Source organism: Coregonus clupeaformis, chromosome 6, assembly GCF_020615455.1.
Source record: "Coregonus clupeaformis isolate EN_2021a chromosome 6, ASM2061545v1, whole genome shotgun sequence".
Classification (NCBI taxonomy): domain Eukaryota; kingdom Metazoa; phylum Chordata; class Actinopteri; order Salmoniformes; family Salmonidae; genus Coregonus; species Coregonus clupeaformis.
The window spans coordinates 17,316,562-17,328,909 of record NC_059197.1 but is presented as its reverse complement, the minus strand read 5'-3'; the positions used below and the strand labels follow the sequence as shown (position 1 = coordinate 17,328,909).

The 12,348-nt window shown below is 45.7% G+C and overlaps 1 protein-coding gene across 1 annotated transcript in view; it reads right to left on the bottom strand.

Annotated features, from left to right (window-relative positions):
* Nucleotides 1-11,065, bottom strand: part of LOC121567776 (proton-coupled amino acid transporter 4-like) — a 205,306-nt gene extending 194,241 nt beyond the window's left edge. Inside the window, exons 1-5 of the mRNA XM_041878046.2 lie at nt 10,816-11,065; nt 10,278-10,373; nt 6,666-6,798; nt 3,233-3,323; nt 1,049-1,137 (exon numbers count right to left, since the gene is read on the bottom strand). Coding sequence (XP_041733980.1) covers nt 1,049-1,137; nt 3,233-3,323; nt 6,666-6,798; nt 10,278-10,296 — 332 coding nt within the window. The 5' untranslated portion in view covers nt 10,297-10,373; nt 10,816-11,065. The remainder of the gene's footprint in view (nt 1-1,048; nt 1,138-3,232; nt 3,324-6,665; nt 6,799-10,277; nt 10,374-10,815) is intronic.
* Nucleotides 11,066-12,348: the final 1,283 nt, after the last annotated feature.

Sequence of the window (12,348 nt, the reverse complement as noted above, 5' to 3'; positions counted from 1 at the left end):
CAGTTAAGGACACGTAACTGTGGATCATTTGACCAATATCGCTTGTTTATTGATGGCGCTGGCAGCGCCCAGTTGGAGGTTTCCTTCTCGCTCTCCTTCTTTCAGATCTGAACAGGTCTCTTGGATCTAAACCAGCACGGGTCTGTTTGGGTCAGTTTTCCACGGTGCTTCTCAGGAACGGGTCTGACTGTGTTCGGGTACATTCGGAACAGGTCTCCGTTTTTGCTCTCAGCACTAACACGGTAAACACGCTGGGGATTTAGACACAATAAAAAGCAAATAACAGAGGAAAAGAGAGTAAATACTTCTCTCTCTCTCTCTCTCTCTCTCTCTCTCTCTCTCTCTCTCTCTCTCTCTCTCTCTCTCTCTCTCTCTCTCTCTCTCTCTCTCTCCCTCTCTCTCTCTCTCTCTCTCTCTCTCTCTCTCTCTCTCTCTCTCTCTCTCTCTCTCTCTCTCTCTCTCTCTCTCTCTCTCTCTCTCTCTCTCTCCCTCTCTCTCTCCCTCTCTCTCTCTCTCTCTCTCTCTCTCCCTCCCTCTCCCTCTCTCTCTCTCTCTCCCTCCCACTCTCTCTCTCTCCCTCTCTCCCTCGCTCTCCCTCTCCTTCTCCCTTTCCCTTTCCCTTTCCCTCTCCCCTCCCTCTCGCTCTCTCTCTCCTCCCTCTCACTCCCACTCCCTCTCAATGTTTTGTACTCCCACCCAACACTCAGTTGGAATACATGACACACTGTTTGTATGCACTTTATTTTGTTTGATCGGGAGTGTGTGTGTGTTTAGGGAGGCGGGTTGATGTTGTTGCTAGAGCACTTGTCAGTAGAGTAATGGAGATGTGGGTGGGCCACCTCCAGGGCTCATTTACACCGTGCCATATCCAGGAAGCACTTAACACTCCCTTTAACATCTCACGTCTGACCAACCTATCATTAGATCCGCCAAAGGAAATGACGGCTCATTAGCCACTGTATTAAGCAGAGCGGTGTGCTCACAGACTAAGTGATGCGGAGAGAGAGGGAGAGAGACAGAGAGAGAGATGTGATAGCATGGTTATTACCTCTCACACAGATGGTGGCTACAGTGGACCAGGATATGCATACAGTGAACGCAGACCACACCCATCAGCACCAGGCAAAGAGGCCCCACCTGGAGAAATAGAAATACAAAGAACAGTCTGAGAACACACTGACAGTAATGTCAACACCAACTGAAACCAACTGTGAACCAGATAGGAACACTCTACAGCAAACATCAGTCCATAGTAGTGCAAACGCATCAGATATAACCCTGAGAAATAGGCTACTTCTCACTTATACACAATCAGTAGTGCTATTCTATGTATGTCACCGAAAACCTCATTTCACATAGCGGTGTTGTGATATAGTCTCCTGAGTGGCGCAGTGGTCTAAGGCAGTGCTAACTGTGCCACTAGAGATCCTGCTTCGAATCCAGGCTCTGTCGCAGCCGGCCGTGACCGGGAGACTCATGGGCGGCGCACAATTGGCCCAGGGTAGGGGAGGGAATGGCCGGCAGGGATGTAGCTCAGTTGATAGAGCAACAGCAGGGTTGTGGGTTCGATTCCCACGGGGGGCCAGTATAAAAAAAAAAAAATGTATTCATATATGTAAGTCGCTCTGGATAAGACCGTCTGCTAAATGACTAAAATGTAAATGTAAAAATTTGATCGTCATTTCGCCCTGTTCAGTTTTGTCCTCCACGCACAAGATCTCTCGGTCATGTGACATGATCACAGCACAAAGGAGGGGAGATTAAGCAAGAGGTTACACAACAACGTTTTGGGTTTTGTTCTCAACCAAGATACAATACTAGCACTGGAACATCATCTAGTCTGGGGAGCCTGCAGATTCTCTGGGGAAAGTCCAGCAAACGCAATGTAACCTTGGCAACGTCATAAATGTGACATGCAGGCTACCTCTGTTTCAATGGTATGGCAGCAGTGATCATCTGTGTCTGCTGTTTGTCTGACACTAACCTCGTTCTCAGTCTCAATTGCAACAGAGCCGGCTAGTAGACGAGATTAGTCTGAAGTTTACAAATTGACCTGATTGTCCTTTCAAATAATGACAGTTGTCTAGCCTGATCCTGCCCTCCTTTTGTCCGTTTAGCAAATGGAGGATTCACAGGAAAGATATGAGGCAATAAACTGATCTGAGATCAGCCACTAGCCAGTGCCACAGCTGCAAAGCAGGCAGACACACAGGCAGGTTTATCCCATGGTGCTGAAGCACTGGTGGTGGGGACTAGTTTGATGAACACCTCACTAACTGATTAACCAGGCCTTGGTTCAGAGAAGAAGCTGCAGCAATCTACAGATTCAAATATTAATCTGATAACACATCACATCCATGACACACACACTGTACTTTAAACCAATGTACATGATCATGTAATCACACTCACATCCATGTGTAATACTCAGAGATAAGGGTTGTGTGCCCAGCCCAGTTAGCAGGGCCAAACCAGGTCAATACAAATACAAGGCTACAACTGTTGTGTAAATATCTCGTATAACGCAAAGGACCAAATATAAAACCCCAAATCCACTTAACATGAGCCAGGATCCACAGCAAGGAATCATTGTCTGTAGACAGAGGAGTCTAGCAGGTCCACTGACCACTTAAATGACTCATGAAATACATATTTATGCATAATCCATTTTCATGCCCAGCTCATTACTTTATCTTGCTTTTCTGGTAAAGCACTAGCAAATTCCAATTATTTTTACCAACCAATATCATTGATGTATAATGCAATGCAGTAGGAATGATACATCAATGCACAAATTCTCTCAGTAACTTCACAACCAAGGCCAAGTTTTCGGACTAATTTATTTGCCAATATAGTGGGTTGCCAGCCTTTTCTCTGCCCTGACTCTCAAAAGAGATTGTGTCCTTTCTTCGTACTGAATAAACCAAAACAATCTTACACTGTACTGACAGCAGTACACAAGGACACTAATGTACTGTAAAGTGTGACCCAGCCCTGTTTGTGTTATGGTGTGAACGGTGTAAGGCGGCAGGTAGCCTAGTGGTTAAGAACATTGGACCAGTAACCGAAAGGTCGCTTGTTCGAATCCCCCAGCCGACAAGGTGAAAAATCTGTAGATGTGCCCTTGGAGTTAGGCAGTTAACCCTAATTGCTCCTGTAAGTCGCGCTGGAGAGTCTGCTAAATTACTAAAATGTAAAATGTAGTATCCCTAGTGGGACATTAGTTACTCACTATGACCCCTGCGTTGCGTACTGCCAGGGGAAGACCCAGCAACCCAGTCCCAATGTTTCCCTTCAGCAGGTGGATGAGAGCCTGAGTAAACCTGTGGAACACAGAGAGGGTTAGGGGTCCACTCTGCATTTTTTATTTGATCAAAATCAATTCCTGAAGGGCCTCACTGTCCACTTACAGTGGGGAAAAAAAGTATTTAGTCAGCCACCAATTGTGCAAGTTCTCCCACTTAAAAAGATGAGAGAGGCCTGTAATTTTCATCATAGGTACACGTCAACTATGACAGACAAATTGAGGAAAAAAAATCCAGAAAATCCCATTGTAGGATTTTTAATGAATTTATTTGCAAATTATGGTGGAAAATAAGTATTTGGTCACCTACAAACAAGCAAGATTTCGGGCTCTCACAGACCTGTAACTTCTTCTTTAAGAGGCTCCTCTGTCCTCCACTCGTTACCTGTATTAATGGCACCTGTTTGAACTTGTTATCAGTATAAAAGACACCTGTCCACAACCTCAAACAGTCACACTCCAAACTTCACAATGGCCAAGACCAAAGAGCTGTCAAAGGACACCAAAAACAAAATTGTAGACCTGCACCAGGCTGGGAAGACTGAATCTGCAATAGGTAAGCAGCTTGGTTTGAAGAAATCAACTGTGGGAGCAATTATTAGGAAATGGAAGACATACAAGACCACTGATAATCTCCCTCGATCTGGGGCTCCACGCAAGATCTCACCCCGTGGGTCAAAATGATCACAAGAACGGTGAGCAAAAAATCCCAGAACCACACGTGGGGGACCTAGTGAATGACCTGCAGAGAGCTGGGACCAAAGTAACAAAGCCAACCATCAGTAACACACTACGCCGCCAGGGACTCAAATCCTGCAGTGCGAGACGTGTCCTCCTGCTTAAGCCAGTACATGTCCAGGCCCGTCTGAAGTGCATTTGGATGATCCAGAAGAGGATTGGGAGAATGTCATATGGTCAGATGAAACCAAAATATAACTTTTTGGTAAAAACTCAACTCGTCATGTTTGGAGGACAAAGAATGCTGAGTTGCATCCAAAGAACACCATACCTACTGTGAAGCATGGGGGTGGAAACATCATGCTTTGGGGCTGTTTTTCTGCAAAGGGACCAGGACGACTGATCCGTGTAAAGGAAAGAATGAATGGGGCCATGTATCGTGAGATTTTGAGTGAAACCCTCCTTCCATCAGCAAGGGCATTGAAGATGAAACGTGGCTGGGTCTTTCAGCATGACAATGATCCCAAGCACACCGCCCGGGCAACGAAGGAGTGGCTTCGTAAGAAGCATTTCAAGGTCCTGGAGTGGCCTAGCCAGTCTCCAGATCTCAACCCCATAGAAAATCTTTGGAGGGAGTTGAAAGTCTGTGTTGCCCAGCGACAGCCCCAAAATATCACTGCTCTAGAGGAGATCTGCATGGAGGAATGGGCCAAAATACCAGCAACAGTGTGTGAAAACCTTATGAAGACTTACAGAAAACGTTTGACCTGTGTCATTGCCAACAAAGGGTATATAACAAAGTATTGAGAAACTTTGTTATTGACCAAATACTTATTATCCACCATCATATGCCAATAAATTCATTAAAAAATCCTACAATGTGATTTTCTGGATTTTTTCTTCTCATTTTGTCTGTCATAGTTGACGTGTACCTATGATGAAAATTACAGGCCTCTCTCATCTTTTTAAGTGGGAGAACTTGCACAATTGGTGGCTGACTAAATACTTTTTTCCCCCACTGTATATGGTACAATAACTGTAACCACTAATAGTGTTTCATGGTTGAGGTGGGTAACTTACGTGATGCCTTGGTGAGGTAGTTGAGGTGTGTTAACTTACGTGACGCCCTGGTGGCTGCTGAAGTAGTTGAGGTATGTTAACCTACGTGATGCCCTGGTGGTTGTTGAAGTAGTTGAGGTATGTTAACCTACGTGATGCCCTGGTGGCTGCTGAAGTAGTTGAGGTATGTTAACCTACGTGATGCCCTGGTGGCTGCTGAAGTAGTTGAGGTATGTTAACCTACGTGATGCCCTGGTGGCTGCTGAAGTAGTTGAGGTATGTTAACCTACGTGATTCCCTGGTGGCTGCTGAAGTAGTTGAGGTATGTTAACCTACGTGATGCCCTGGTGGCTGCTGAAGTAGTTGAGGTATGTTAACCTACGTGATGCCCTGGTGGCTGCTGAAGTAGTTGAGGTATGTTAACCTACGTGATGCCCTGGTGGCTGCTGAAGTAGTTGAGGTATGTTAACCTACGTGATGCCCTGGTGGCTGCTGAAGTAGTTGAGGTATGTTAACCTACGTGATGCCCTGGTGGCTGCTGAAGTAGTTGAGGTATGTTAACCTACGTGATGCCCTGGTGGCTGCTGAAGTAGTTGAGGTATGTTAACCTACGTGATGACCTGGTGGCTGCTGAAGTAGTTGAGGTATGTTAACCTACGTGATGCCCTGGTGGCTGCTGAAGTAGTTGAGGTATGTTAACCTACGTGATGCCCTGGTGGCTGCTGAAGTAGTTGAGGTATGTTAACCTACGTGATGCCCTGGTGGCTGCTGAAGTAGTTGAGGTATGTTAACCTACGTGATGCCCTGGTGGCTGCTGAAGTAGTTGAGGTGGGTTAACTTACGTGATGCCCTGGTGGCTGCTGAAGTAGTTGAGGTATGTTAACCTACGTGATGCCCTGGTGGCTGTTGAAGTAGTTGAGGTATGTTAACCTACGTGATGCCCTGGTGGCTGTTGAAGTAGTTGAGGTGGGTTAACCTACGTGATGCCCTGGTGGCTGCTGAAGTAGTTGAGGTGGGTTAACCTACGTGATGCCCTGGTGGCTGCTGAAGTAGTTGAGGTATGTTAACCTACGTGATGCCCTGGTGGCTGTTGAAGTAGTTGAGGTATGTTAACTTACGTGATGCCCTGGTGGCTGTTGAAGTAGTTGAGGTGGGTTAACCTACGTGATGCCCTGGTGGCTGCTGAAGTAGTTGAGGTGGGTTAACCTACGTGATGCCCTGGTGGCTGCTGAAGTAGTTGAGGTATGTTAACCTACGTGATGCCCTGGTGGCTGTTGAAGTAGTTGAGGTATGTTAACTTACGTGATGCCCTGGTGGCTGTTGAAGTAGTTGAGGTATGTTAACCTACGTGATGCCCTGGTGGCTGTTGAAGTAGTTGAGGTGGGTTAACCTACGTGATGCCCTGGTGGCTGCTGAAGTAGTTGAGGTGGGTTAACCTACGTGATGCCCTGGTGGCTGCTGAAGTAGTTGAGGTGGGTTAACCTACGTGATGCCCTGGTGGCTGTTGAAGTAGTTGAGGTATGTTAACTTACGTGATGCCCTGGTGGCTGTTGAAGTAGTTGAGGTATGTTAACCTACGTGATGCCCTGGTGGCTGCTGAAGTAGTTGAGGTGTGTTAACCTACGTGATGCCCTGGTGGCTGTTGCCCAGCTCCTGGTGTCTGACAGGCAGCAGCTCTGGATCCTGGTCTCCTTCAGAGTTCTCCTCCTCCTGCCCTCCTCCAGGGTTCTCGATGAGGGGGGTCATCACCTCCATGTCTGGAAGGGTTAACCAGGAGGTTGGAGGTTAAGGTCAATCACTAGTTCATATAGATTTCCTTAATCTCATGCCCCCTCCAAAATCGAGCCCTAGCCCTGAAAGCCTAGCCCGTAAGCATCTGAAAATATAGGATAGGTAATATCAAAGTAATATCAATATTTTTAACACCTTTCATAAATGGTTTTAGTATACAAAACATTAAGAACACCTGCTCTTTCAATGACATACAGTGCATTCGGAAAGTATTCAGACCCCTTGACTTTTTCCACATTTTGTTACGTTACAGCCTTATTATAAAATTGATTAAATTGTTTTTTCCCCCTGATCAATCTACACACAATACCCCATAATGACAAAGCAAAAAATAGGGTTTTAGAAATGTTTGCAAATGTATAAAAAATAAGAAATGGAAATATTACATTTACATAAGTATTCAGACCCTTTCCTCAGTACTTTGTTGAAGCACCTTTGGCAGTGATTACTGCCTTGAGTCTTCTTGGATATGACGCTACAAGCTTCGCACACCTATATTTGGGGAGTTTCTCCCATTCTTCTCTGCAGATCCTCTCAAGCTCTGTCAGGTTGGATGGGGAGCGTAGCTGCACAGCTGTTTTCAGGTCTCTCCAGAGATGTTCGATCGGGTTCAAGTCCGGGCTCTGGCTGGGCCACTCGAGGACATTCAGAGACTTGTCCCCGAAGCCAGTCCTGCATTGTCTTGGCTGTGTGCTTAGGGTTGTTGTCCTGTTGGAAGGTGAACCTTCGCCCCAGTCTGAGGTCCTGAGCGCTCTGGAGCCGGTTTTCATCAAGGATCTTGGCATGGTTCTGTTATAATCTCCACCCGGCACAGCCAGAAGAGGACTGGCCACCCCTCATAGCCTGGTTCCTCTCTAGGTTTCTTCCTAGGTTTTGGCCTTTCTAGGGAGTTTTTCCTAGCCACCGTGCTTCTACACCTGCATTACTAGCTGTTTGGGGTTTTAGGCTGGGTTTCTGTACAGCACTTCGAGATATTAGCTGATGTAAGAAGGGCTATATAAAATAAAATTGATTGATTGATTGATCTCTCTATACTTTGCTTTGTTCATCTTTCCTTCGTTCCTGACTAGTCTCCTAGCCCCTGCCGCTGAAAAACATCCCCACAGCATGATGCTGCCACCACCATGCTTCACCGTAGATATGGTGCCAGGTTTCCTCCAGACGTGACACTTGGCATTCAGGCCAAAGAGTTCCATCTTGGTTTCATCAGACAAGAGAATTTTGTTTCTCATGGTCTGAGAGTCCTTTAGGTGCCTTTTGGCAAACTCCAAGTGGGCTGTCATGTGCCTTTTACTGAGGAGTGGCTTCCATCTGGCCACTCTACCGTAAAGGCCTGATTGGTGGAGTGCTGCAGAGATGGTTGTCCTTCTGGAAGGTTCACCCATCTCCACAGAGGAAATCTGGAGCTCTGTCAGAGTGACAATCGGGTTCTTGGTCACCTCCCTGACCAAGGCCCTTCTCCTCTGATTGCTCAGTTTGGCTGGGCGGCCAGCTCTAGGAAGAGTCTTGGTGGTTACAAACTTTTTCCATTTAAGAATGGAGGCCACTGTGTTCTTGGGGACCTTCAATGATGCAGAATTATTTTTGTACCCTTCCCCAGATCTGTGCCTCGACACAATCCTGTCTGAGCTCTACGGACAATTCCTTCGACCTCGAAGGAATTGTCCGTAGAGCTATAAGACAGGATTGTGTTGAGGCACACATCTGGGGAAGGGTACCAAAACTTTTCTGCAGAAGAACACAGTGGCCTCCATCCTTCTTAAAAGGAAGAATTTTGGAACCACCAAGACACTTCCTAGAGCTGGCCGCCCGGCCAAACTGCGCAATCGAAGGAGAAGGGCCTTGGTCAGGGAGGTGACCAAGAAGCCGATGGTCAATCTGACAGAGCTTCAGAGTTCCTCTGTGGAGATGGGAGAACCTTCCAGAAGGACAACCATCTCTGAAGCACTCCACCAATCAGGCCTTTATGGTAGAGTGGCCAGACGGAAGCTACTCCTCAGTAAAAGGCACATGACAGCCCACTTGGAGTTTGCCAAAAGGCACCTAAAGGACTCTCAGACCATGAGAAACAAGATTCTCTTGTCTGATGAAACCAAGATGGAACTCTTTGGCCTGAATGCAAAATGTCACGTCTGGTGGAAACCTGGCACCATCCCTACGGTGAAGCACGGTGGTGGCAGCATCATGCTGTGGAGATGTTTTTCAGCGGCAGGGAGACTAGTTAGGATCGAGGGAAAGATGAACGGAGCAAAATACAGAGAGATCCTTGATGAAAACCTGCTCCAGAGCGCTCAGGACCTCAGACTGTGGCGAAGGTTCACCTTCCAATAGGACACCGACCCTAAGCACACAGCCAAGACCACGCAGGAGTGGCATCGGGACAAGTCTCTGAATGTTCTCGAGTGGCTCAGCCAGAGCCCGGACTTGAACCTGATCGAACATCTCTGTACAAACATGAAAATAGCTGTGCAGCAACGCTCCCCATCCAACCTGATAGAGCTTGAGAGGATCTGCAGAGAAGAATTGGAGAAACTCCCCAAATGCAGGTGTGCCAAGCTTGTAGTGTCATACCCAAGAAGACTCGAGGCTGTAGTCCTTCAACAAAGTACTGTGTAAAGGGTCTGAATACTAATGCAAATGTATTATTTCAGTTTCTTTATTTTTTCATAAATTTGCAAACATTTCTAAAAACCTGTTTTTAATTTGTCATTATTGTGTGTAAATTGATGAGGGGCGGGAAAACAATTTAATCCATTGTAGAATAAGGCTGTAACGTAACAAAATGTGGAAAAAGTCAAGAGGTCTGAATACTTTCCGAATGCACTGTACATGGGCACTTATGGATGTATCATATTCAATAACATACAACCCATAGCCATTACATTTACATTTTAGTCATTCAGCAGACGCTCTTATCCAGAACGACTTACAGTTAGTGCATTCATCTCAGGATAGCTAGGTGGGACAACCACATATCACAGTAAGTACATTTTTCCTCAAAGTAGGGTTTCAGATGTTTGGCCAGGGTAATATCGGGGGCAAAGATCAGTTATTCATTCTATTGCAATCCTATTCTTTAACCTTTGAGCAGGTTCACTCAAGGCAACCTCAACCTCCAGCCACACACAGGGAAAAGAGAAGAGACTATGCCTTGAGTTCCTTCTTTGCGAAGAGCCTCTTCACTCCCTCTACCCTTTTAAGAAACTACAATATCAACATTGTTACTCCGACTTTCTCTGTTGACATGGACTGTTGACATTGAAATACTACCAGGAAAAAGCACCAAAAAAAGAGGCTACGAGAGGAAGGGAATAAATAGCACGGCTGCATCAGTTTCCACCACAACTTTGATATGTCGGTTGTTCCCTTTAATTCCAGCTAGTTCCAACCCCTAAATTATAGCCTCATCAGGATCGTCATAATTCCCAGAGAGGCTAGTAACTACCTAGTTGTTGCGAAGGCATCCTCCACCGGGCATCTGGGCAGTAGTCGACACAGACAGTCCTGTCACTGTGCGGTGGGTAGGCTTGCAGTTGGCCTACTGACACGATAATATAACGAAACATCAACAATGTTATTGGATCGCTATTGACGCGTTGGCTTGCTCGTAGTAGACACCAGCAAGCCTCCTTGATAATAAAGACATTGTAGCTAACTAAACTAATAGCAGCTTAGGCATTTAGCCTAATATATTGTAACGTATCTAAATAGAACGTGCAATTTACTAGTTTTGCAGTGAAAGTTAAGGGCTAAAATATGCCGTCAAGAGGTAAATCAGTGCTACTGTTGGTCGGACAAACAGACAAGAAATAGAAACGTAGCCAAACCAGCTGTCAAATCTGTAGCCGTGCTATCATGGATAAATTGTAACAGTGACAGCAGTGCTATCAATATAACGTGGCCCTATGAATGATGTTAGTTAGCGCTAGTTACATTGTAGTCAAGTCAGTCATAAGCAGTGTGGGGTTTCTGAATGGTCCTACCAAACTGTCTAGCGGTTCAGAGTCAGGGCAAAGATAACTTGCTACTGTACTTCGGTCGAAAGCTCTGTCAAAGCCCAGACGTTCCTGTGCGCACTCGAGACGTTCTGTTGTTCTTTTTGGATGGATGTTGAAATGACGGTTACACTTCCATGGAGATTATGATTGGATACAATTTAATTAACAGGTTGAAAAATTCTCCGGATTAGAAGGCGTGGGACAGCATCGTTTCCTTAGCCGACGAGAAATGTGGAAAACGTCACACCCGCTACAATTGTCAACCAGGGAAGGGGGGTCTTAAAGGAAACGTGTCCACATATTGACGATTCCACTTGCAGTTCTGAAATGTTATTTCGCTTCGTGCCTGAAGTAGGCCTAATTAGAGTTTGGTTGACAGTCCTCAACTCTTCACCCCTGGCTGGCTGGGTCTCTTGCAGTCCCTGTACAAGACTGATGGTATATCAGCTGAACTAATGCCCTGGTCCCATATTGGTACGGAAGTACTCAGAGGACCAGGGTTGGGAAACACTGCAACCTGGTCTCAGACTAGAGGTAACATATTACATGTAAATCCGGGACACTCATAACTTATTTTTATTTATTTATTTTTTATTTCACCTTTATTTAACCAGGTAAACCAGTTGAGAACAAGTTCTCATTTACAACTGCGACCTGGCCAAGATAAAGCAAAGCAGTGCGATAAAAAAATAACACACAGTTACATATGGGGTAAACAAAACAAGTCAAAAATACAACAGAAAATATATATATACAGTGTGTGCAAATGTAGCAAGTTATGGAGGTAAGGCAATAAATAGGCCATAATGCAAAATAATTACAATTTAGTATTAACACTGGAATGATAGATGTGCAAGAGATGATGTGCAAATAGAGATACTGGGGTGCAAATGAGCAAAATAAATAACAATATGGGGATGAGGTAGTTGGGTGGGCTAATTTCAGATGGGCTGTGTACAGGTGCAGTGATCGGTAAGGTGCTCTGACAACTGATGCTTAAAGTTAGTGAGGGAGATAAGAGTCTCCAGCTTCAGATATTTTTGCAGTTCGTTCCAGTCATTGGCAGCAGAGAACTGGAAGGAATGGCGGCCAAAGGAGGTGTTGGCTTTGGGGATGACAAGTGAGATATACCTGCTGGAGCGCATACTACGGGTAGGTGTTGCTATGGTGACCAGTGAGCTAAGATAAGGTGGGGATTTGCCTAGCAGTGATTTATAGATGACCTGGAGCCAGTGGGTTTGGCGACGAATATGTAGTGAGGACCAGCCAACAAGAGCGTACAGGTCACAGTGGTGTGTAGTATATGGGGCTTTGGTGACAAAACGGATGGCACTGTGATAGACTACATCCAATTTGTTGAATAGAGTGTTGGAGGCTATTTTGTAAATTACATCGCCGAAGTCAAGGATTGGTAGGATAGTCAGTTTAACGAGGGCATGTTTGGCAGCATGAGTGAAGGAGGCTTTGTTTGCGAAATAGGAAGCCGATTCTAGATTTAACTTTGAATTGGAGATGCTT